The sequence below is a fragment of the Hippocampus bargibanti genome, linkage group LG04 (assembly GCF_051943395.1).
Source record: "Hippocampus bargibanti isolate YZ-2025 linkage group LG04, ASM5194339v1, whole genome shotgun sequence".
Taxonomy (NCBI): Eukaryota; Metazoa; Chordata; class Actinopteri; order Syngnathiformes; family Syngnathidae; genus Hippocampus; species Hippocampus bargibanti.
Genome location: NC_142737.1, coordinates 20,307,501 through 20,332,185, shown reverse-complemented (window position 1 = coordinate 20,332,185; position 24,685 = coordinate 20,307,501). Strand labels below are relative to the sequence as shown.

The 24,685-nt window shown below is 41.9% G+C and overlaps 1 protein-coding gene across 1 annotated transcript in view; it reads left to right on the top strand.

The window, feature by feature from the left end:
- Positions 1-24,685, top strand: part of pbx3b (pre-B-cell leukemia homeobox 3b) — a 78,499-nt gene that overhangs the window by 48,985 nt on the left and 4,829 nt on the right. The window contains exons 3-9 of the mRNA XM_088994623.1: positions 5,467-5,708; positions 12,851-13,041; positions 14,315-14,450; positions 15,228-15,257; positions 22,524-22,689; positions 23,246-23,323; positions 23,763-23,875. Coding sequence (XP_088850749.1) covers positions 5,467-5,708; positions 12,851-13,041; positions 14,315-14,450; positions 15,228-15,257; positions 22,524-22,689; positions 23,246-23,323; positions 23,763-23,875 — 956 coding nt within the window. The remainder of the gene's footprint in view (positions 1-5,466; positions 5,709-12,850; positions 13,042-14,314; positions 14,451-15,227; positions 15,258-22,523; positions 22,690-23,245; positions 23,324-23,762; positions 23,876-24,685) is intronic.

Sequence of the window (24,685 nt, the reverse complement as noted above, 5' to 3'; positions counted from 1 at the left end):
CCCGTTGGTCGCCAATCCGAACGTGGCAGTCCACCACTTACCGGGACGACCATCACCTGTGCAGGTGCTGGCGGGGCCGGCACCGCCACCCGTTGGTCGCCAACCAAATCATGACAAAACGTTTTTCTGGTCAATGAACAAAGCAACTTCCCACGAAATCCTTCATGATGTGAATTTGTTTGACATATTTTTCTGCACCTACAATTGGCGTACACATTTGCTCCATTGCTTCGACAAATAGATTAGCATTTCTATTGCAGACAAAGACCATATACCTTTAGCCTCTTCATTTTCGCTCATTCACCCGAGGCAGTGACACATAAAGTTGCTAATGTGCTTTGTCTCCCTACATTGTGGTATCAGGTATTGTAATTACTCTGCCATTAACATTCGGAATAGTTAATGTATATTAATGTGTTAATGCAATGTTAATTACTGTACATGCAATAGAGAACCCGCAGGCGGTCTCTCAGTTTCTTTGTGCCAGGGAGATGTAGGCCAAGGTTTAAAAGAAGTGGACCTATTCAGAAAATCAGTGAAAGAGAATATTTATGTTTAATTTGCCAGAACAAAATATTTTCAGTGGTAATTTGATCCTGCTACCAGCTTCTGGAACTAGAAGTCACTGATCCAGGCATCTCAACAAAGATGATGTGAAGCCAAAGGAGCCACGGAACACGTCAGTGGTGACACTGGCCCCATTGTGAAACAAATACTGAAAGCTTTCACAATTCTCTCGTGTCCTACTTTGGCAGCCAGTTTTAATAACACGCTGGATTAGAAGCCACGCATCCTGAATGCCAAGGTGAAGTTAAAGCTCACCTTGGCTGAGACCCATTGACAGGCTCAATGCTGCCCTTCTTCCTCCTCCTCTTACTCCACCCAGACGCCCCCCTGTGCTACTGCACACCTTTCAGAGAGATGAACTTTGCAAATATTGACAGAAAATAAATTCTGTTTCGATTCGTTAGCTTTGGGAGACCTTTTCAGATCAATGCAATTAGATGAGCAGGGTGTCGATATGTGGCTAAAGCTCTACGCTAATGACGCTGCCTGGGAGCAGAGCAGCAGGAGGGCAGGTTTCTTGTAACGAGAACGACATCCTGCAGTGGACACAATCACATTGTGTGTTGTCAACAGCAAAACAGCCATTAAGATGTGTCACAAATAACTTCTTGGGTGATCATAAATCCACAAACCTGGACTAGCTCTGCATTCAGCAGTAAATATTCCCATATGCTATCTGGTGTTTGACGGTGCAGTCAGTGCAGCGGAATGAGGTGGAGGACCCCGACACTGCCCCTTCCCTCCTGAGCAGACTACATTAACCCAGCAGGGCTTTGCCTTTATGGCTCTCCTGCTCGCACTTCAGTGATGAGAGTAAACAAGCAAAGGGCCAAAGGTCATCTAAGCTCAGAGAATAACGGACGGCACAAGGGAAGAGGAAGTGGGAGGAAAGGAAAGCCGCCTGTGGCCAGCCTTGGATCACTGTCTGTGAGTCAAGCACAGAGTGATGGACGACACAACAGACATGCACCAAAATTTGTTTAATGGGATTAAAAATACATATTAAGAGTCTCGCAAATGCATCACTTGTATCAAACTGAGAAATCTGTAAAACCAAAACAACCACCCCGAACTGAGCGAGAATTGAGTGGATTGTCATAATTTCTTCTTTGTCTCATTTACAGAGATGAGAAGGATTCTTCAGCCGTCATCTGTACAAATGTGAAGGTTTCGGACGTTTCGCCTCCTATCCAAGAGGCTTCGTCAGCGAACTAAAGTCTGACTGGTCGTATCGGCCCCATTTATACATCCCTAATGTCCAGACATGGTGGCGCCGGACACAGCTATGATAGGTCCCTACTCTCAGGTTGGGGGGGGGCAGAGGACCCCTCCCTGTGGCCCCACTGATTGTTCCTACATTAGCGAAAGAACATAGTTGGTTTGAAATGGGGGTAAAAGAAGCGATTCTTATAAAACAACAAAATCCTTCATTAAACCGGTCCTCTGGTGGGGTGAGGTTCAATTTGGATCGTTCATACAATAGCCTGCTTAGGCAAAACAGGTTAGGCAACTTTCGTAATGCTGATGAGGGTCGTTATGCTGATGAGGTGATACTGGTGGGAGTGGGGGTAATAGGCCAGTCGTTAGTCAGGAATGTAGGAACAATCAGTGGGGCCACAGGGAGGGGTCCTCTGCCCCCCCCCCCCCCCCCCCCCGACCTGAGAGTAGGGACCTATCATAGCTGTGTCCGGCGCCACCATGACTGGACATTAGGGATATATAAATGGCACCGATACGACCAGTCAGACTTTAGTTCGCTGACGAAGCCTCTTGGATAGGAGGCGAAACGTCCGAAACCTTCACATTTGTACAGATGACGGCTGAAGAAACCTTCTCATCGATGGACCACTCCTGTACGACTGAGAGCTTACACAGACTCATTTACAGAGGTTGCTTGAAATGTTTCTTTCCATGAGTAATTAATTCTAGTAATTACTAGAATTAAAAAAAAAAACAGTCATTGGACTTCTATGAAAAAGACAGAACATCTATCGATTTTTCATTCTCAAATCGCAATGGTAAATGTGGTGCACCAAGCAACTTTCACTCGCTGTGAAATAAATCCCACTTTAACCACGGAGGTGGATTAACCCGGGTGCCCAAACTTCTTTTAATACCCATATCATCAGGCAAAAAAAAACTGAGATGATGGCTTTACGAGTTACTATAGAGATTTGTCAACCACACAGCAAATTAAAGATATTATCGAGCTGGATTGTATTTAGAGGGAGCCGGGTGATGATGCCGAGTTGAAGCAGTGATTTTGCAAACTTAAGCTTCCACAACAACGATACAGAGACACATTGGACTGTTATGTTTTTCTATTTTTGCTATTCCCACCACCTCCCTATATATTCTTCTAATCTGCTTGACTTAAATGGAAGACAGACACACCGTGATTTGAAACGTGTGTGTTATGAATGACCTGCCGTAGTGGATTGTAGCTCAAACACACCTCGGTGGACTCCTGCGGGGCCAGCGACCTCACAGGGTACCAGAATAATCATTTTTATTCTACTGATTTCCCAAAATAGAAATGGAAACGTATGATAAAAATGTCACAGCCACTCCGCATGTCAGTGGACTAACAGAATTACATGTCACTTACTAATGTCGTTCTCTGTTTTTGTTTGCTGTGAATGGCCACCTTATTGCACGCACGCACGCACGCACTCACACACGCACACACGCACACACACAGACACACACACACACACACACACACACACACACACACACACACACACACACACACACGCACACACACGCACACGCACACACACACACACACACACACACACACACACACACACACACACACACACACACACACACACACACTATGTGGAAATACACAGTGAGGGACAACTAGCTTTTTATAGTCTGTGATTATTTAGTTTGAATGAAAGTAGTGATTTATGCCTATTTAGTTGAAAAGCCCTGTAAATTCCCTCAGCTGCATTGCCCCCAGACACAGAGTGAGTCGAGTAAAAGTGACAACTGGGTTTGCTGTGGAAATGTACACCCTGTCCCAGAGTTATATTTAATATACCTGACATGAAAGAAGTCCCTTGCGACCTACGACTACCTGCAACACAAAGAAAAGTGCAGCCGGGGAGCTTGACTTGAATCTATGAGCGAGTATATACTGAATTAGGAAAATATGAACCTCAGTGGCAGACAAACCACTGGCTATTAGAGCATGCTGAAATATATCAACATTTGAATCATGTGCCATTTTGGTGTATGCATAACCTGGAACAGTTCGCCCTACAATGAGAGCTTTGGGTGTGAGAGCTGTGCAGATGCTATATGATGTGGACGGACGGGGGTTAGTGGAGCAAGCGGCATATCGTCTACATGGTTGGGTTGGCCGTGCAAGCCTGATGGAGCCTTGTCCAGCCACTCAATGTCTCCAACACAAATAGGCACATCCATCCACTCCTCTCACACCATTACACCTCAAAGAGTCAAAGCCAACCAATCCATAAAGAGAGGCAAATTTCATTACCACTGGACAGAACGTTGAAATAACAGTTGAGTTGATACAAATGGATTGCTTTTTTTGTTCGTTTTTTTCTTGGTGATTGAAAACAGCATATTTACAAGGGAAGTTTTCTTTCTCGTGCTCACTCCTGCGACTGATGCACGGGGTGACTTAGCCAGACAGTCCAAGCCTTTGCCGATTGCATGCCTACTAGTTGACATAATTAATCTTCTTATTGAGAATCCAGAGGCCAGTCGTATCTTAATGGAGCTGTAATGAGCTGTTTGAAATCCTTGAATTGTGAGAAGGATTGAATCGAAACAAATTTGGCAATCAGAATGTTTGAGTATTCACTCGTAACTACAAACCACAGAAACACATTTTATCAACTGAAAAGAGGTTAGCCCAGTGTGTTGTTTTGGCTTTATCGTATAAACTTTATAAAGCATGGCATCAAAGCTGCATTTCCAGTGTGTCCATGTATGCATGCACTGTATTGCATGTACTGGGTTTACTGGATTACAATTTACGGACAGACTGGTGAAACAGCAGGGTCTGATCGCACGAGCAGAATTAATGAACACTTCACATAAAATTTATTGGGCTCTAAAGAAAGGGCTACAAAATCAGGATCTTAATGACAAACAACAAAACCAACACCAAAAAAGGAGGAAAAACAAGTAAGTATAATGCAAATTTCTTGACATACACTGTGTCCTAAATAAAGTGACTCGAGATGACTTTTTTTGTTTACAATCTCTTCACAAAGTAGGAGTACCACTTCACAATTGAACATTTGTCAGTTTATGGATGTTGCTGTCATGTCAACCTCACCGTACACAGTGTGCAAAAGAACAGGCTTAGACATCTGCGACAGCAAGACGCCACATTCTCAGAAAGTGCTGACGACATGCCTGCGGGGGAAAACATCACAATGTGGTTGACTGTGTCAACGTAATACATTTAATTGTTCTCAACAGCTACTTTCAAGTTTTATAAGCTTCAAATGCAAATACAGTATATGGTACAAACGTACAACTTGGACTACGTCTGTCAGGACAGCATGTCAAACAAACAAACAAACAAACAAACAAACAAACAAACAAACAAACAAACAAACAAACAAACAAACAAACAACTAATAATAATAATAATAATAATAATAATAATAATAATAATAATAATAATAATAATAATAATAATAATAATAATAATAATAATAATAATAATAATAATAATAATAATAATAATAATAATAATAATAAATAGGGTCATTGTTCCAGTTATATTTTTTCAATAGTAAATGGGTGTGCTGTCCATATTTTGGTTAGATTATTTAGCCACATCTAAATTGCAGTGATTTTTATGTCATCACATTGCTTCATCCCTTCCTTGTCTGTGTGCTGTTACAGGTCTCAGCATTCGGGGTGCCCAGGAAGAAGACCCTCCAGACCCCCAGCTCATGCGTTTAGACAACATGCTGCTGGCAGAGGGAGTGGCGGGACCAGAAAAGGGTGGCGGATCGGCAGCAGCCGCGGCTGCAGCCGCTGCCTCGGGCGGAGCAGCTGACAATTCTATTGAACATTCTGACTATAGAGCCAAGCTCACCCAGATCAGACAGATCTATCACACAGAGCTGGAGAAATATGAACAGGTGAGGCTGGTTTCTATTGAGTCGAGGTTAAGATCTCCTTGGTATCAATATAACTGTAAAAACAATGCTTTCTCTCTTTATCTCCCCCTTTCTCTGTCTTCTCTCTCTCTCTCTCTCTCTCTCTCTCTCTCTCTCTCTCTCTCTCTCTCTCTCTCTCTCTCTCTCTCTCTCTCTCTCTCTCTCCTCTCTCTCTCTCTCTCTCTCTCTCTCTCTCTCTCTTTCTCTTGCTCTCTCTCTCTTTCGCTCTCTCTGCCTCTCTCCTCTCTTTCTTGCGATAAAACCTGATTAATACATTTACTCTACATAGACTCTACAGTTTGGGGAAAGAAATGATAGCAAAGTCTGTTCTGTTTTCTAAACCTTTAAAGTCTTGAACAACTACATTAAATGAGTTGAATTGTGAAATAAATCCAACTGAGAAATATTTGAAGATGGACAAAGCAAGTCTCGTGAAGGTATGTTTGAAGGAGCTTGAAAAGGAAAAACCTTTAACCACAAGTAACCACTGCATGCCCGTCTCAATGCGGCAATGCGGAAAGGTTGGACAAAGCCAGGAGCTGTCTTGATTTCTTCACAGTTCACTTCAGGTGTTGAGACAGGATCTGGATTTTGATGCTGTCCAGTTGTCTCCCAGAGTATCGGCTTTAAAGTAGTATTCAATATTGCAAATGTTGGCAATGTATATACAGTAAAGTCTCGTTATATCGATATCGGATATATCGATAGTCCCGGTTATATCGATGCTATTTCTATGCACGCATGGAGAAAATTACATGCAAACAGGGTCGGATATATCGATAGTCCTTAGTTGAAAAGCCCTGTAAATTCCCTCAGCTGCATTGCCCCCAGACACAGAGTGAGTCGAGTAAAAGTGACAACTGGGTTTGCTGTGGAAATGTACACCCTGTCCCAGAGTTATATTTAATATACCTGACATGAAAGAAGTCCCTTGCGACCTACGACTACCTGCAACACAAAGAAAAGTGCAGCCGGGGAGCTTGACTTGAATCTATGAGCGAGTATATAGAAAATATGAACCTCAGTGGCAGACAAACCACTGGCTATTAGAGCATGCTGAAATATATCAACATTTGAATCATGTGCCATTTTGGTGTATGCATAACCTGGAACAGTTCGCCCTACAATGAGAGCTTTGGGTGTGAGAGCTGTGCAGATGGTATATGATGTGGACGGACGGGGGTTAGTGGAGCAAGCGGCATATCGTCTACATGGTTGGGTTGGCCGTGCAAGCCTGATGGAGCCTTGTCCAGCCACTCAATGTCTCCAACACAAATAGGCACATCCATCCACTCCTCTCACACCATTACACCTCAAAGAGTCAAAGCCAACCAATCCATAAAGAGAGGCAAATTTCATTACCACTGGACAGAACGTTGAAATAACAGTTGAGTTGATACAAATGGATTGCTTTTTTTGTTCGTTTTTTTCTTGGTGATTGAAAACAGCATATTTACAAGGGAAGTTTTCTTTCTCGTGCTCACTCCTGCGACTGATGCACGGGGTGACTTAGCCAGACAGTCCAAGCCTTTGCCGATTGCATGCCTACTAGTTGACATAATTAATCTTCTTATTGAGAATCCAGAGGCCAGTCGTATCTTAATGGAGCTGTAATGAGCTGTTTGAAATCCTTGAATTGTGAGAAGGATTGAATCGAAACAAATTTGGCAATCAGAATGTTTGAGTATTCACTCGTAACTACAAACCACAGAAACACATTTTATCAACTGAAAAGAGGTTAGCCCAGTGTGTTGTTTTGGCTTTATCGTATAAACTTTATAAAGCATGGCATCAAAGCTGCATTTCCAGTGTGTCCATGTATGCATGCACTGTATTGCATGTACTGGGTTTACTGGATTACAATTTACGGACAGACTGGTGAAACAGCAGGGTCTGATCGCACGAGCAGAATTAATGAACACTTCACATAAAATTTATTGGGCTCTAAAGAAAGGGCTACAAAATCAGGATCTTAATGACAAACAACAAAACCAACACCAAAAAAGGAGGAAAAACAAGTAAGTATAATGCAAATTTCTTGACATACACTGTGTCCTAAATAAAGTGACTCGAGATGACTTTTTTTGTTTACAATCTCTTCACAAAGTAGGAGTACCACTTCACAATTGAACATTTGTCAGTTTATGGATGTTGCTGTCATGTCAACCTCACCGTACACAGTGTGCAAAAGAACAGGCTTAGACATCTGCGACAGCAAGACGCCACATTCTCAGAAAGTGCTGACGACATGCCTGCGGGGGAAAACATCACAATGTGGTTGACTGTGTCAACGTAATACATTTAATTGTTCTCAACAGCTACTTTCAAGTTTTATAAGCTTCAAATGCAAATACAGTATATGGTACAAACGTACAACTTGGACTACGTCTGTCAGGACAGCATGTCAAACAAACAAACAAACAAACAAACAAACAAACAAACAAACAAACAAACAAACAAACAAACAAACAAACAACTAATAATAATAATAATAATAATAATAATAACAATAATAATAATAATAATAATAATAATAATAATAATAATAATAATAATAATAATAATAATAATAATAATAATAATAATAATAAATAGGGTCATTGTTCCAGTTATATTTTTTCAATAGTAAATGGGTGTGCTGTCCATATTTTGGTTAGATTATTTAGCCACATCTAAATTGCAGTGATTTTTATGTCATCACATTGCTTCATCCCTTCCTTGTCTGTGTGCTGTTACAGGTCTCAGCATTCGGGGTGCCCAGGAAGAAGACCCTCCAGACCCCCAGCTCATGCGTTTAGACAACATGCTGCTGGCAGAGGGAGTGGCGGGACCAGAAAAGGGTGGCGGATCGGCAGCAGCCGCGGCTGCAGCCGCTGCCTCGGGCGGAGCAGCTGACAATTCTATTGAACATTCTGACTATAGAGCCAAGCTCACCCAGATCAGACAGATCTATCACACAGAGCTGGAGAAATATGAACAGGTGAGGCTGGTTTCTATTGAGTCGAGGTTAAGATCTCCTTGGTATCAATATAACTGTAAAAACAATGCTTTCTCTCTTTATCTCCCCCTTTCTCTGTCTCTCTCTCTCTCTCTCTCTCTCTCTCTCTCTCTCTCTCTCTCTCTCTCTCTCTCTCTCTCTCTCTCTCTCTCTCTCTCTCTCTCTCTCTCTCTCTCTCTCTCTCTCTCTCTCTCTCTCTCTTTCTCTTGCTCTCTCTCTCTTTCGCTCTCTCTGCCTCTCTCCTCTCTTTCTTGCGATAAAACCTGATTAATACATTTACTCTACATAGACTCTACAGTTTGGGGAAAGAAATGATAGCAAAGTCTGTTCTGTTTTCTAAACCTTTAAAGTCTTGAACAACTACATTAAATGAGTTGAATTGTGAAATAAATCCAACTGAGAAATATTTGAAGATGGACAAAGCAAGTCTCGTGAAGGTATGTTTGAAGGAGCTTGAAAAGGAAAAACCTTTAACCACAAGTAACCACTGCATGCCCGTCTCAATGCGGCAATGCGGAAAGGTTGGACAAAGCCAGGAGCTGTCTTGATTTCTTCACAGTTCACTTCAGGTGTTGAGACAGGATCTGGATTTGGATGCTGTCCAGTTGTCTCCCAGAGTATCGGCTTTAAAGTAGTATTCAATATTGCAAATGTTGGCAATGTATATACAGTAAAGTCTCGTTATATCGATATCGGATATATCGATAGTCCCGGTTATATCGATGCTATTTCTATGCACGCATGGAGAAAATTACATGCAAACAGGGTCGGATATATCGATAGTCCCGGTTATATCGATATTTTTTCGGACTCCCTTGAATATCGATATAACGAGACTTTACTGTATATATATATATATATGGGGGAGATAAAGAGAGAAAGCATTGTTTTTACAGTATATATATATATATATATATATATATATATACATTGCTTTCATCACTTTGCTGCTGTGAAATGTAAATTTCTCCACTGTGAGACTAATAAAGGCATATCCAATCCAATCCATCCGATATATATATATATATATATATATATATATGAAAAAAGAAAAGTAGTGCACACAACTATTGCATTTAAGAAAGAAATAATCGCAAAATATGAAGGAGTTGTGCGAGTGTCTGATCTGGCTAGGGAATACAGCATGGCGAAATCTACGATCAGTACGATATTAAAGAATAAGGAGGCTGTGAAATCTAGTGATGTGGCTGTGGGAGTGAGAGCAAGTGTCATTGGAGAGATATTTTAAGAGAAAAGAACATCCTGTAGCCGAGTCATCCGTAGCTGTCACGTTCCGAGCGAGAGTGACGGCAGCTGACTCGTCGGAACGTAGTGGAATGATTGGGATCCCAAAGCAGGCGGCAGAGACGTACTAACCAAGCAGGATGTTTATTCACAAATAAAAGAAAACACAGCGAGTAAGAAGGCAGGGGGTGATCCGACCCGCTTACTACACCAAAAAGCAAATGGCACACGAGGGTGCAAAATTACGCAAACCCGGAAGATGAAATAAATGTACAAGACGCAGGGAAAATTCCTCGGACCGGATACACTCGCGCATCGAAGGAAGTGTCCAGGTACGGTGGCGAGGTGAGTCAATCATCCGCCATTGGCGAGGTGATCGCGAACCGTATAAATGCCCCGTGTCCGTGATTAGAGAAATGACAGCAGGTGAAGGGCGGCAGGTGGACGGAGGAAGGAAATTTATTGTTTGGAAGGAGAGTTCCTTTCCATAAAAACTTCGGGGAGCTCTTCTGTCTGAGGGGTGCTCACACGTTCAAATCTCGTGCGAGTTGACAGCGGGGGACGGGGCTTCCTGTCCCGGCCACCCTTATATATATATATATATATATATATATATATATATATATATATATATATATATATATATATATATATAAAACCGTGATGAACCTCATTCACACACATATATTCCGTCTTGCTGCGACTGATCTTCATTCCTCTCCTTTCCAGGGCATATCTCCACATCTCTAGTTTCTCCACCACCTGTTCCCTGTTCTCGGTACAGATCACAATGTCATCTGCAAACATCATGGTCCAAGGAGATTCTTCTAACAACGTCTGTCAGCCTGTCCATCACCATAGCAAACAAGAAGGGGCTCAGAGCTGACCCCTGGTGGAGTCCCACCTCCACCTTGAATTCCTCAGTCATACCGACAGCACACCTCACAACTGTCTTACAGTCATGATACATGTCTTGCACCGCTCTGACATACTTTTCCGTCACTCCAGACTTCCTCATGCAATGCCACAGCTCTTCTCTCGGCACCCTGTCATACGCTTTCTCCAGATCTCCAAAGACACAATGCAATTCCTTCTGACCTTCTCTGTACTTCTCTATCAGCATTCTTAAAGCAAACTCTGCATCTGTCGTACTCTTTTTTGGCATGAAGCCATACTGCTGCTCACAAATGTTCACTTCTGCTCTTAGTCTAGCTTCAACTACTCTTTCCCAGAGTTTCATTGTATGGCTCATCAACTTTATTCCTCTGTAACTAGTACAACTCTGCACATCCCTGTGTTCTTAAAAATGGGCACGAGTGCACTTCGTCTCCATTCTTCTGGCATCTGTTCGCCATCTAAGATCTTGTTGAATAACCCAGTCAGCAACACCACCGCCACCTCTCCAAGACACTTCCATACCTCGATTGATCGGTAAATCATCAGGCCCAAATGCCTTTCCCCCCTTCATCCTCTTCAGGGCCCTCCTCACTTCATCCTTGCTAATGCTTACTACGTCTTGGTCCACAACAGTCACGTGTTCTACTCTTTGTTCCTTCTCATTTTCCTCGTTCATCAATTCTTCAAAGTACTCTTTCCATCTTGCCATCACACTACTGGCACCTATTAATACATTGCCATCTCTATCCTTAATTTCCCTGCAAATTTCCCCATTGCGGGACGAATAAAGGTATTCTGATTCTGATTCTGATTCTTAATCACCCGAACCTGCTGCAGGTCCTTACCATCTTTGTCTCTCTGTCTCGCCAGCCTGTAAAGATCAGTCTCGCGTTCCTTGCTGTCCAGCCGAGCATACAAGTCATCATAGGCCTCTTGTTTGGCCTTTGCCACCTTTACTTTAACCGCGCGCTGCATCTCCTTGTACTGCTGTCTACTCTCGTCCGTCCTCTCAGTGTCCCACTTCTTCTTTGCTAACCTCTTGCTCTGTATACACTCCTGCCCCTCCCCGTTCATATATATATATATATATATATATATATATATATATATATATATATATATATATATATATATATATATATATATTATAGTAATAATTGTGGATTTATTTTCAGATTTGAATTTTTTTACTTCAGGCCCACATGCATTCAGGTTCAAAATGTGTATGCTTGACACTTTAGCCTGCTGACATCAGCAACAGAACGACCTCAGCACATTAGGTGTTTGGTTGCTTCCTTAATCATATTATTTTCTTGTGAAATGTTAAGAATTAAGAATACAACAACATGCGATTTGTTGCAATGATTAAGACTTTTTGTGTCAGATTATGGGTGGGGTTGAGGCATTTTTTTATTTTTATTTATTAGGTTTTTTTTAAATGAGCAGGGAGCTACTGGGTGGCAATAAAGAGGTGCATGCGGCTTGGGAGCCATGTCTTGCCAACCTCTGGGTTCGGAGAAAAAAAAAGAAGGAATAAAAAAACAACCACAACTTGGGGCGGCAGCATCAATGCTTCATTTAGCCAGAGAGTAAATTTAACTTAATTTACTCCCGGTGAACGGAGGTGGGGTTTCAGGGCATTCACCATTCGTAGGGGTGTACCACGTTTTAATTATCTAAATGTAAATACTTTTACTCTGTGTAATGAGCTAAAGTGGGCACAACATAAATGGGTCATTCTGATTAAATATGTATGCATTACTGATTTAATGGAAAGCTGTTGAAATTCACTCTGCATTAGACCTAAGCCAAATTGCAAATTGGCATTCATAGTCATACATGACATCACCTATTATTTCAAAGTGACTAATTTCTGATATGTGAATAGTGTTGTCGCGGAACAATCAACTTTTTAGAGTTCCATAGCGCTTATCAGTGTGATATTAACAAAACGGACTGGTTTCTTTTGTCTTTGTTTGTACAGGCGTGTAACGAATTCACCACCCACGTGATGAACCTGCTGCGGGAACAGTCTCGTACGCGGCCCATTTCGCCCAAAGAGATTGAGCGCATGGTGGGAATCATCCACCGTAAATTCAGCTCCATCCAAATGCAACTGAAACAGAGCACCTGCGAAGCTGTCATGATCCTGCGTTCCAGATTCCTTGATGCCAGGTCAGTACATGTTATTCACAAGCTTATTGCTTTGCTTTGACCCAGATGAGCCAAGCCATAAAAAGAAAAAAAAATCCAAAAGTTGAGAACTATTATTACTTTTTAACTGAACTACTGTTCAGGAAAAAAGCTCCATTATTTGTTCATGCTCTCTTTGGTTGCAGTGGCACACGCCAAAACAAATTTGAGATTTGTGTGCAAAAAAAACATTATAGCTGAAACTAAATCTCCTGAAAGAAATGCTGGTATACCTCCCAAATATAATTGGTATTTTAATTGTGTGAAAAAAAAGTTCTTTATTGAGTTTTTACTTAGGCACATGCAAAAGCAAAAGTTAAACAATTAAAAAATTGACTGAACGTATCATGATTTTTTTTTTCATTGTTTTAATTTATTTATTTACGTTTGCAACAAACCTTTCTGTCATGTCTTGCAACTTACTTTTATTAAAAATCATTGTTTGTGTGTTTGCTTTTGTGGTCAAAACAGGTTGCAGTATGAGACATGCATGTCTGTAATGTCTATTCGCCATGCATGATGACTTTTCCAGATGATTATCCCCTCCCACCTGAGAACAAAGTGAATTGAGGGTCAGGTCATGTGTAATGCAAACATCTAGTGTGGAAATGTGCAATTCTGCGAGGCTCAACACAAGTTTAGGCCAAACAAGCCAAGCGAAAGCACATTTGCTGGCCGCTGCCCGTGCTATGCGCAGTAAACACGGCAACAAATAAGCAAATGCTCAAGAATGTGATAAGTAGTGCCCTTGGGAGGGACGCGGACCCAGATCTAGTTAGAGTTTGCTTGTTTCTGCTGGAGATCCCTGGGGCTGTGGCACTTAAGGAACAATGCTCAACTGTGCATGCCGTGATTTCTATAATGTACCGAGATGCACTCCGACTGGGCTTTGCGCTCCATCACGATGCCCACCCATCCACGGCACTAAACTCTGCGCATTACACGCTTGGACTGGAAATAGGAGACCACCAAAGCAAATTAAACATTCTTCGTGTTTTGAGGTTGCTTGTGCATTCGTTTGTGTGTCTGCTCGTCAATGTGTTGGCTAGACCCTGGTCTTGTTTGTCTCAACGAGACTTCCTGCAGGACAGAGTACAGCTTCCTGCTCCTTGGGGCTCCCCAAGCCCATTCCTCATCATTTTCACCATTTATGTGCTAAATTGATTATGCAATTTGTGTGATCCAAATGGATGAGTTAATGCTGGTCGCACTAATAGGCACCCCCGGCCTTTCTCTCGTTTTGCACCCCATTCAGGCGGAAAAGGAGAAACTTCAGCAAGCAGGCGACAGAAATTTTGAACGAGTACTTCTACTCACACCTCAGCAACCCTTACCCAAGCGAGGAGGCGAAAGAAGAGCTGGCCAAGAAGTGCAGCATCACAGTTTCCCAGGTGGGTAGCGCACATCCAACAGTAGCTGGTGGCTAATCAGGGTGGGGAAGGTGGGAAGCCTAGAGGAAGCTCTTGCCATGGGTTACACCAGCAAGGCACAGCGTCCTCAGCTTACCTTGACATTGTGACTGCCTAATGATGCTTAAGTCAAGGCAGTCTGAGCAGGGCCGCAGGGAGGGGAGGACCATCATTTTGGCCTCAATCAAAGCACTTTGCTGTCCTTTCTTAACTGCCCCAACGCCCTGTCCCCTGCCATCCAACTCCCCCTCGACACTCATTCCCATCCACCACATGCACTCTCTTTCTTACCTGTCACTCACTCAGGTCAGAAACTGGGAAGAAATCTTCAATTTTTGAGAAAAAAAAAATGTTCTGTGGTTTACAACACAGTAAAATGTTGTTTTTAAGACTCTCCTAATGCTGCTATCTGCTTCAACTTAACGGCTAGATCACAATAGCCTCCTTGTAGGGTGTAAACCTTAAGGCAATATCTTTCACGACTCCCTCCCCCTCGTCCCCCATACACACATCTAATTTATTATTGTGCGCACTCCCCTGTTATTTCCTGCATACTACGATCTAGATGCTAAACACAAACGCGTTACATTGTATCTATGCTCGTCCTCATGAGGCACAATATCAGGGAGACATGAATCTATAACATAACAATTCATCTGCAGTGTTTTGTTCTGTGTGGGGAGGGGAGTATTAAGGGGTATATTGAGTGTAGTCATGAAGAGTCAGATACTGTAAAAGCCCATTCTTTTTTGCCTTCAGGGGGTGGGAAGCACCATCACAGTATCTCAGGTATGTCATAACTTCTCCTGATCCACTGTTTTCATTTCTTTGTTACTTCTTTTGTTTATGTATGTAATAGCCACTTCACTGCACAGACCCCCTACCCCTCACACAACAAGATCATTGCTAATGTTACTCTGAATTTAAACAATAAGATATGACTGACTTCTTAAAATGGTCCAATTCACATCCCACCTTCAAATTGCACCGTTCCATTGACTATTTTGGTCAGCTCATATTTTTAGCACACTAATTTTCTCATCATATTTTGTGTGTATAGACCACAGTATGTGTCACATGCTGTTTTGCATTTGCTGATGTTTGTTTGTTGTTTAGCAACAGCAGGATGTGTTTTGTTCTCTTTACCCCTCTGGCGAATGCACAATCACGCTGCAAGACTGAAAGAAACGGGCTCCAGTGGAACTTAGCTTAGTTTTCAGAGTGCCTTGCTCAGCAGGCCACTGTACTCGTCCCCATGAGAACAAATCAGTCCTTGCAAGAATTAGAGTGCCTTTAAAAATTCACTTCAAGTCATCGCAGGCCCCATTAGCGGCCCACTCCTTGACAAACAGGCCACAGCAGACATTGCTATTGACTTATTTTTAATGCTTTAGCTCATTTTAAGTGAGTAACAAAACGTGAGGCTCACCCGAATGCCTCACGCACCCTAAGTGTGTTATCCCTCACTGTGCCACAGCGTGACACGCTCGCAATCGAATTGCGGTGGCGAATCTGTGGGCTTAGTTAAGTAATTTGTCAAAATCCTGAATTCTCATTGTGGGCTTTGTTGATTATTGAAACAGTTCAAGTAAAAACCATGCATCGAGAGCAGTATGCCAATATCAGTTGGGAACTTTGCTAAATCCATCACTGCTGAGGAAACACCCTGCATCATTGACATTTATTCATGTTTTCTTTACCACAATGCATGTTTGTTTCAAGGTCTGTAGCTAGTCCTTAGCCATGTGATATATAATCTGAATTTTCTTTCTCTCCTTGAGCCACACCCAGTGCGCCAGATCAGTGCACTGAGCGAAACAAAAATGTATGCTCATTCACGTATGGGCCTTGCATAACAAAACAATAGTTTCATTCAATTGAAAATTTAGGATTGTCCAAACTGCAGTCAAATACATGATCATGTATTTTCATTTATAGGGAAGATTATTGATGATAAGAATATTAGAGCTTCTCAGCCTCTCAAAATGCAGAGAAACTTTATTGAATTATTGCAAACAATCCACATGCTTATTACACAATCACTGGCTTCAAGGTTGCTGGTGTCAGGCACTTCGGCTCTGCCCTTACTTAGCAGTCACCTGAATGCATGGCCTTCTCCAAGATGGAAGATAATTTGTTCTATAGATTAGGTTGTGATCCACACCTTGCAGTGCTCGATAGGAGGCTGACCGGTTGAACCGCTAATGCCGGTCGGTGTTCATTTGGCAGATAAAGAAAATATGTGACATTAAGGAGTTTTCCTCACTATGTGCTCCTTCAACCTTATATTAAATATAGTGGTTGACTCATATTGTTATCACAAAGGCTGGGCGCAACACAGAAACGGATTAGATTTGATCTGTAAATACTAATCACATTCGACTGGCATGCTGAGTTATTTGCTTCAATTCTTGGCGTGGTGGTTAACGTGTGGTACGAATTAAAGTCGATTAATTGATTGTGTTCATTTATTAAACTGATGCATATTAAAAAAAAATATCAAGAGTAATAATTAAAAAAATGTGATGTCCAGTATGTGGGCTGTTAAAAAATGGTGAGGATTACATCATTCCAATCCACTCTCTGCAGGTTAAGTAAAAAGGATGATAGCCAGGGCTTTCATTGCTTCCAATTAAACCTTGCTTGTTAGTTTAACCTCTAGGTAAAGCCATCAAACAATTGATGTCAAGGAAACCCTGCTGCCGACAGTGGGCCTCGCCTGAATGGTCATTAATTTTAATTGCTTAGATATTAAAGATTTAGAGTGCAGAGACGTGCAGGATAGAAATGATCTGTTGTCCTGCAAATCCAGTCACTTTTTATGCCACAACATTGGCTGGCTGCTGGGGATATTAAAATTTAAGCACATGGGTGGAAATTAAATAAAGCGTCATTAGGGGCAGCTGCTCTTTGGATGGTCCAACTGCAGGTTGGAAGGCCAGTGGGATAGAGTAGATGGAGTGGGGTGGGGGGACAGCAGCACAGCAATGAGACACACTAATTTATAGAACCATTAAAAGCATGCATCATCTCATCATTATTCTGCCTCTCATCACAGAGCCAGCATCTACTCAAAAGATTCATACAACTTTTTACCCACTCTGCTTACCAGGCTAATGCTTATACCTTCACATATGACTTTTTCCGCCAAATTCATTCTCTCCAGAATGATCTGTTTTTAATGCACAAACAGAGAGACCTATTTTGGCCATGTGCCTGGTGCAAAAAAAGGCCATACCTTTTCATGCCGAGTGTACATTGTCATCCCAAGTGCAGTGGGCCCTTATTGGGCCTTTCTGGTGTTCCAGCGCACATCGTTGCCTCCCTCACACCCATCCTTCAATTTTGTCACAGAAAATACTTTGTGCTTGGTGAAAAAATGCATTGTTATTTTTGTACCGCAGCAATGGTTTAGTTCAGTATGTTTGTAAATTCGGTAGGCAAGCTCCACCTCATTGGGTGGTGCTGCCGTGCCCGCAGGGGCTATGCAAATTTGTTTACAAAAGGTGGCCTTTTAGACTGACAAAATGCAGGTGTAACTCTGCGCTCCACGTGTTTCTCGCTCCACAAAAGTGTGTGGTGGACATTTTATTCAAAAATATGACATCAGCATGGCACAATTCGTTTGAATCGTTGTAGGAATCAGTTTATTTAACAAACTATCATAATTTTTTCGTTAAAATGTTTATATAGCATCTCCATCACAACTAGCGTGCAGAGACATCTGATGCAGGGGTGCAAAGTGATCTCTAATAGCCCATTCCGCATTTCTACTCGCGGATGCTGTGCATCCGCGAGTAGAAATCTTGCAATTTATCAGTCATGTCGGCACTCCATTGAGTTTACTACTGTTTCTGCAGTATCAAATAGGTCTTACTCGGGCGTATTTTAGAATGTTGTTAAATGTGATGCAAATGAGGGATGCTACAAGGATTGACCACAAGAAGGTGAATTCTACCTGTACAATTCTAACGGTGAAAAGGTTTCTTCAGCCGTCATCTGTACTTCTTTGAAGATGTCGGACGTTTCGCTTCTTATCCAAGAAACTTCATATATATATATATATATATATATATATATATATATATATATATATATCCCTACTGTGCCGGAGTCTGCTATTATAGGTCCCTGCTGCTATCAGGTTGGGGGGAGCAGAGGACTACTCCCTGCCACTCCACTGATTGTTCCTATTGTCCTGACTAACGACTGGCCTGAATGCCCCACTACCACCGGTATCACCTCATCAGTATTCCTAATCCTATTTTGCCTAAGTAGGCTGTTGTACGAACGATCCAAATTGAACCTCAACCCACCATATCGGTTTAAAGAAGGATTTAGCTGTTTTATGAAAATCGCTTCTTTTCCTCTCCTTTCAAACCATCTGTTCTCTCGCTAAGATTTTAACCTCATTGTCGTCAAATGAGTGGTTGCTAGCTTTTAGGTGCATATGTACTGCCGATTGAGGCCCACTAGTATTATCCCTGCGATGTTGTTAAAGTCTTTTTTTGAGAATTTGTTTAGTCTCCCCAATGTACTGCTCTTTACAATTTTCATTCTTACAATGTATTGAATAAACTACATTACTTTGTTTTTCATTTGGCAGCCTACCTTTCGGATGCACTAATTTTTGCCTTAAGGTGTTTATCGGTTTGAAATAAGTAAGAATTTTTGTTGCCAAAGGACTCTGTAATTTTTCAGAAACTCCTGCAATGTAAGGTACTGCTACTCCTCTCCTTTTTGTATCTTCAGAATTTTTGTTTCATTCCCTATTCTTTCTTTCTGACATTTGTTAAATGACCACTGAGGGTACCCACAGTTAGTGAGTGCTCTCCTGATATGTTTAGAGTCATTTTCTCTACCTTTGACACTTGTTGGGATCCGTTTAGCCTTATGCTGGAGGGTTCTGATAACTCCTAGTTTGTGTTGTAAAGGGTGGTTAGAATCGAAAAGTAAGTATTGGTCAGTGTGCGTAGCCTTCCTAAAGACTTCTGTTTTTAGCGCTCTGTCCTCTTTTATAATTACTTTACAATCCAAAAAGGCTAGTTGGTTCTCTTTAATGTCCTCACGAGAAAATTAAATGTTGATATCTACCGATTTGAGGTGATCTGTGAAGGATTGAATTTGTTTTTTTTTTTTTTTAATTATGACAAAAGTATGGTCCACATATCTTAACCAGTGTCTAGGTTTTGTCCCCGGGAAGGATGTCAGAGCCTGTTTCTCCATCTCTTCCATGTACAGATTAGCCACTACGGGTGAAACTGGTGAGCCCATAGCACAACCATGGATTTGTTTGTAAAATTTCTCCCTAAATTGAAAATACGTAGTATTAAGGCATATTTCCAAAAATTGGCAGATGTGGCCCGGTTTAAGTTTGGTTCTTTCCAGTAAGACTTTAGTTTGCTGATGAAGTTTCTTGGATAAGAAGCAAAACACCCGACACCTTCAAAGAAGTACAGATGACGGCTAAAGAAACCTTTTCATCGATGGACCACTCCTGTACGACTGAGAGCTTACAATGTGGTGTACAATTCTAACAAAATTCCAAGAGGACCAAACCTCCATAAATTGGTATAGTTCAACTCTGCTTTTGCCGAGAAGTGCATGAGGCACGAAAATAGGGCCCTGATGTCGTATTAGACTCACCGTATTCTATGCCCGCTACGCATTCAGTCTTTGTTGTTCTGTTATTAAAATAATGACATATAGAGAAGTGATTTGAAAAAAATATATAGAGGTATTACAGTGGGTCCTTGGCTTACAAACTTAATTGGATCCCAGAGTGTGTAAGGCGAAAAGTGTGCATCCCAAAAACATATTTCTCATTGGAAACCATTAAAATGAAAATAATCTGTTCCCAGGTCTCCATAAAATATAATTTTCAACTAAATAAGCCTTAAGACTACACACAATATACCTTATTCTATGTATAATAAATGTGCTATTGTATTGTAATGAAAGAAATACTCTGCACTGTATAATAAAGTCACTTTATTTACATTTGTGATGGTCGTTGATGGATCTTAATTGACACCTGTTGCTTTCTGACTTGTAAGGTCTTACAAAACTGAGGCATCACATTATCATTCATCATGTTGATGATTCTCATAGCCACAGTCTTTTCTGGGTGGAGCTATTCAATAAAAGCCTGCACATCATTCCACTTAACCAACATTCCTTGATGCTCTCACTTGATGCTGCAGCCATCTCTTCCACCTCGCCCTCAGATGACAACTCCAGAATTGCTTGCTTCTGCTTGTCCTCTTGAAGGCAAATCAAATCCTCTGTGTTGAGGACCTCATTATGGTCAGCAACAAGCTCCTCGATGTCATCTGCATCCACTTCGAGTCCCGTAGGTGCTGGCAGAGATTTTATTACAACAAAAGGTGCGAGTCCGATGATTCCACCGACCCGGAATAACGCGACAAAAGAAGGCGGGCGGGGGCAATCCGTCCAGCCTATCAAACTAGGCAAAATAAAATGGCACACGGGGTGCAAAAGCTCGCGATCCTGGAAAGCAACAAACTTACGTGATCGCGGCTAACAATCACCTCGGGCGAAGCATACTCTTGTGCTGGCAAGTCCAGGTGCGAGGCGTCGTAATCACTGGTGAGGTGATAGTGAGCCGTTTAAATGTCCTAGTGTCGGTGATTAGGGGATTGACAACAGCTGGCGGAGGTCGGGAGCGACGGCCCCGCCCCAGCTGTCAATTTGCACTGACAAGTTCGGTGTCATTAGTCACGTGAAAGCATCGAGTAAATGAAGCCAGGCCAAAGCTTTGTTGCGAAGTATGGTAGCAATGGTGGACAACATGAACCGCTAAATCAGAAAAACGCACACCTCGTTTGTGTTTTTCAATGATCTTTTTCTTCTCCTCGACTGTAATTTGGTTTTGTGTCTTCTTCGGCTGAACACAAGCCTGTGGTGGGGTCTTTTTCCGTCCTATAACAGGAAAAATATCTGTTATGAATCCTTGAAGAAGATTGACGCGTGCATTCAGAGAAAGGGGGTGTAGAAAGGTAGGCCGGCTAGGGCGCTGGTCGGTCGTATGCTTTGATGTTCTTCCGCCGAAGATTACTTCCCCAGCCGTGGTGGGGCGGCGCTCCATGTGTATCCCGAAAAGTAGTGCTTAATCCAAGGTTTAATTTTCATACATTTAACATTCGTAAACCGAATATTTCGTAAGGCAAGGTGTTCATAAACAGAGGCCCCACTGTACCTAACTCATGATAATATGCTCAGGCTGGTATACAATCTGTATTTCATAATGAGAAGCAACCTCAGTTCACTTAGCCTGTACTGTATCTGTTTCTTATCTTGTTTAATCATTGTTGATCAGTGTTGTTATTGTTTTTCAATATCTTGTGAAAACATGAATTCGATCAATGATTTTACATACATTAAGTGGTAATTTGTTCATGCTGAATCTTCAATGGAAGAACATCTGAGCAAATTTAGTATCACAAGTGCTACTGTTAGTCCTAAGAAATAGCTCTATTTTTTCAAAAGGATTGGTGACCTTTTGACAAATATTCTTTGTGAGCCAAGGCAAAGTAGTTCACCTTTTTCAAAAGATTTTCTATTTTATAACATTTTCTTTTCTTCACGGGAAATAGTCTTATGGATAATGACATTTCAAAAGTTGTGAAAATGACTGTCGGTAGCGACATGCATTTGCTCATTTTTAAACAATGTTTTTTTGTTTTCCCCCATCACTCACTCGTCTGTGTATATCACTGAGGGGAGGGGTGTATCCTCAACACCCACCACGCAAAAACGGACAAGTCGAAGCAGCAGGGGCCCCTTGTGTTTGGGTTTTGTCATGAGACAGAGCTGAGAGCATGCCAGGCTCCCATCCATGAGAAGACACAAGTGGCTCCTTATTACGGCTTAATTAGCTTGTGTACCCAGTGGACATTGCCACAGGGGCTGGGAATTGGGTACTTGATGGACCCAAACATGACATCTTGAAAGAGTCACACTGCTCAGCGCACACTGCTGTGGCTGTTTGACATCTGACTCCTCTGCTCCTCCCCTCTATGATCTTCCACGCAGGTATCCAACTGGTTTGGCAACAAGCGCATCCGCTACAAGAAAAATATCGGCAAGTTTCAGGAGGAGGCCAACCTGTATGCCGCCAAGACTGCTGTAAACGCGGCACACGCTGCAGCCGCTGCGGTGCAGAATAGCCAGGCCAACTCCCCAACTACACCGAACTCTGGTAGGCACTCCTGCATAATGAAGGTGAAAGATAAAAAGAAAACAAAGACTTGCCCTAACACCTCCGGCCTTAACCTGCTGCCTACACCACTCCCTCCTCCACTCATGCACCACTCACACAGGCGAGAGTGACAGGCTCAGCTCTCAGCTCCCAGCTCGGGGATCACGGTGTCTCCCGTCAATAAGACACTTGGTGCCAAGCAAACTCATGCATAAAGGGAGCGTTCCTGACTCTTGAACCGAGAATATATGTATTTTGGGAAAAGAAAAAAAAATTCTGAATATTGCCATGGGATTTGTTTTCTCTTGACTTTTATGTCAAGCTCCTGTCATTTTAAATGTCATGGTTATGTAGTCACATGGAACGTGGCGCATGATTTCAGTGTAAATATAGCATCTAGGAGCATTGAGATGATGCTCTTACGATCAGTATTTGCATTTCCTATGATGACAAAGGGCCGATTGAAATGCACTCAGTACAATGTAGAATGTGATCGGTTAAGGATTGCATCAGGTTTTGGTAAGCTTATGAAGTGGTCCCTTTTTCTTGCACCCAGGATTCCAGATGAAAGATGAGGAGTTTCAGCTGGATTCTGCAGAGAGCAAAAACACTCTTTTAACCAACATGTTTACTGGTACTGGTCTTTTCATAAGCTTCTCCTTGTTCTTGTCATTTCCCATGTGATACCTTCCGCCATTGTCGGATTGGGAGTAGTTAATGTGGAGAAATTGGGAGCTTAAGCGATCCCCCACATGTAGAGTCCCTTATGTCGTGTGATTTTCCCTTCATTTGTGTCCATCATGTTGGTGAAAATACAAAGCCTTTTTCAGTCTTTCTATATATTTTCCCCATCCGTTTGTTTAAATGCTTCTCTTGTGTTCCTCCTCCACGCTGGTAGTTGCTTTCTTTACGGGCATTTCCTCTAGTATATTTGTATGTGTCTCTTTGAGTTGGGTTCCATTTATTCAGACATGTGTGTGCGTGCGGTGCGTGTCTGCATTGCTTGTGTGTGAATGTGCAATCCTATTATAGCCCGTTCATGTGATTCAGCTACTTACATTTTCCCTCTCTAGGTTCTTCGGGTTCTTTTAACCTCCCAAACTCTGGGGACATGTACTTGAGCATGCAGAGTCTGAATGGGGATTCTTACCAAGGGGCACAAGTCGGAGCCAATGTACAGTCACAGGTAGGATTAATAATCAGGGACAGTTCCTCAGTGCCGGTGGAGAGAGCTGTCCTTGTCTTGCCTGTGTACTGAGCCATCCTCAGTGCAGTGTGAAGCACATGAAATGAAGCAAAAAGCCCACTTTTGCCCACTGATTTTCTGGGATGGAAGATATGGATGACAAAATATAACGTCACAATCCCTTTTCAGATTCCAGACATCATTCCAAAGTGAACATTTGGTGAATGCATTTGGCTTTGACTTGACCCCTTGGGTTGATATGGGGTTTTTGGTCTTGCGGTCCTTCCCTTTGTTACTATCCTCTATCCTCTTTTATCTCATTGTGTTATTGCTTGTTTTTGGTTTCGTATTTAATGCAACTGCAAATTGACAACAACAATCTACGATATTATCATCAGTTCAAAATTTTCAATCTGTAGCATATATATTTTCACACACACACACACACACACACACACACACACACACACACACACACACACACACACACACACACACACACACACACACACACACACACACACACGCGCACACACACACACACACACACACACACACACACACACACACACACACACACACACACACACACACACACACACACACACATCCATATACACACAAAACATTTATATAAAAAAGAAATAGCACTGGTCAAGAGCAAATTTTAATCAGACTGCTTTATTTGTCCCCAAATGTATTTTAATGCAATTTTTATAGTATATTTTATTCACATGGTTTCATTTTTTAAATTTTTATTATGTTTTCTAATTTAATTTAATTATTTAGATAAAATTAGATTAGATTAGA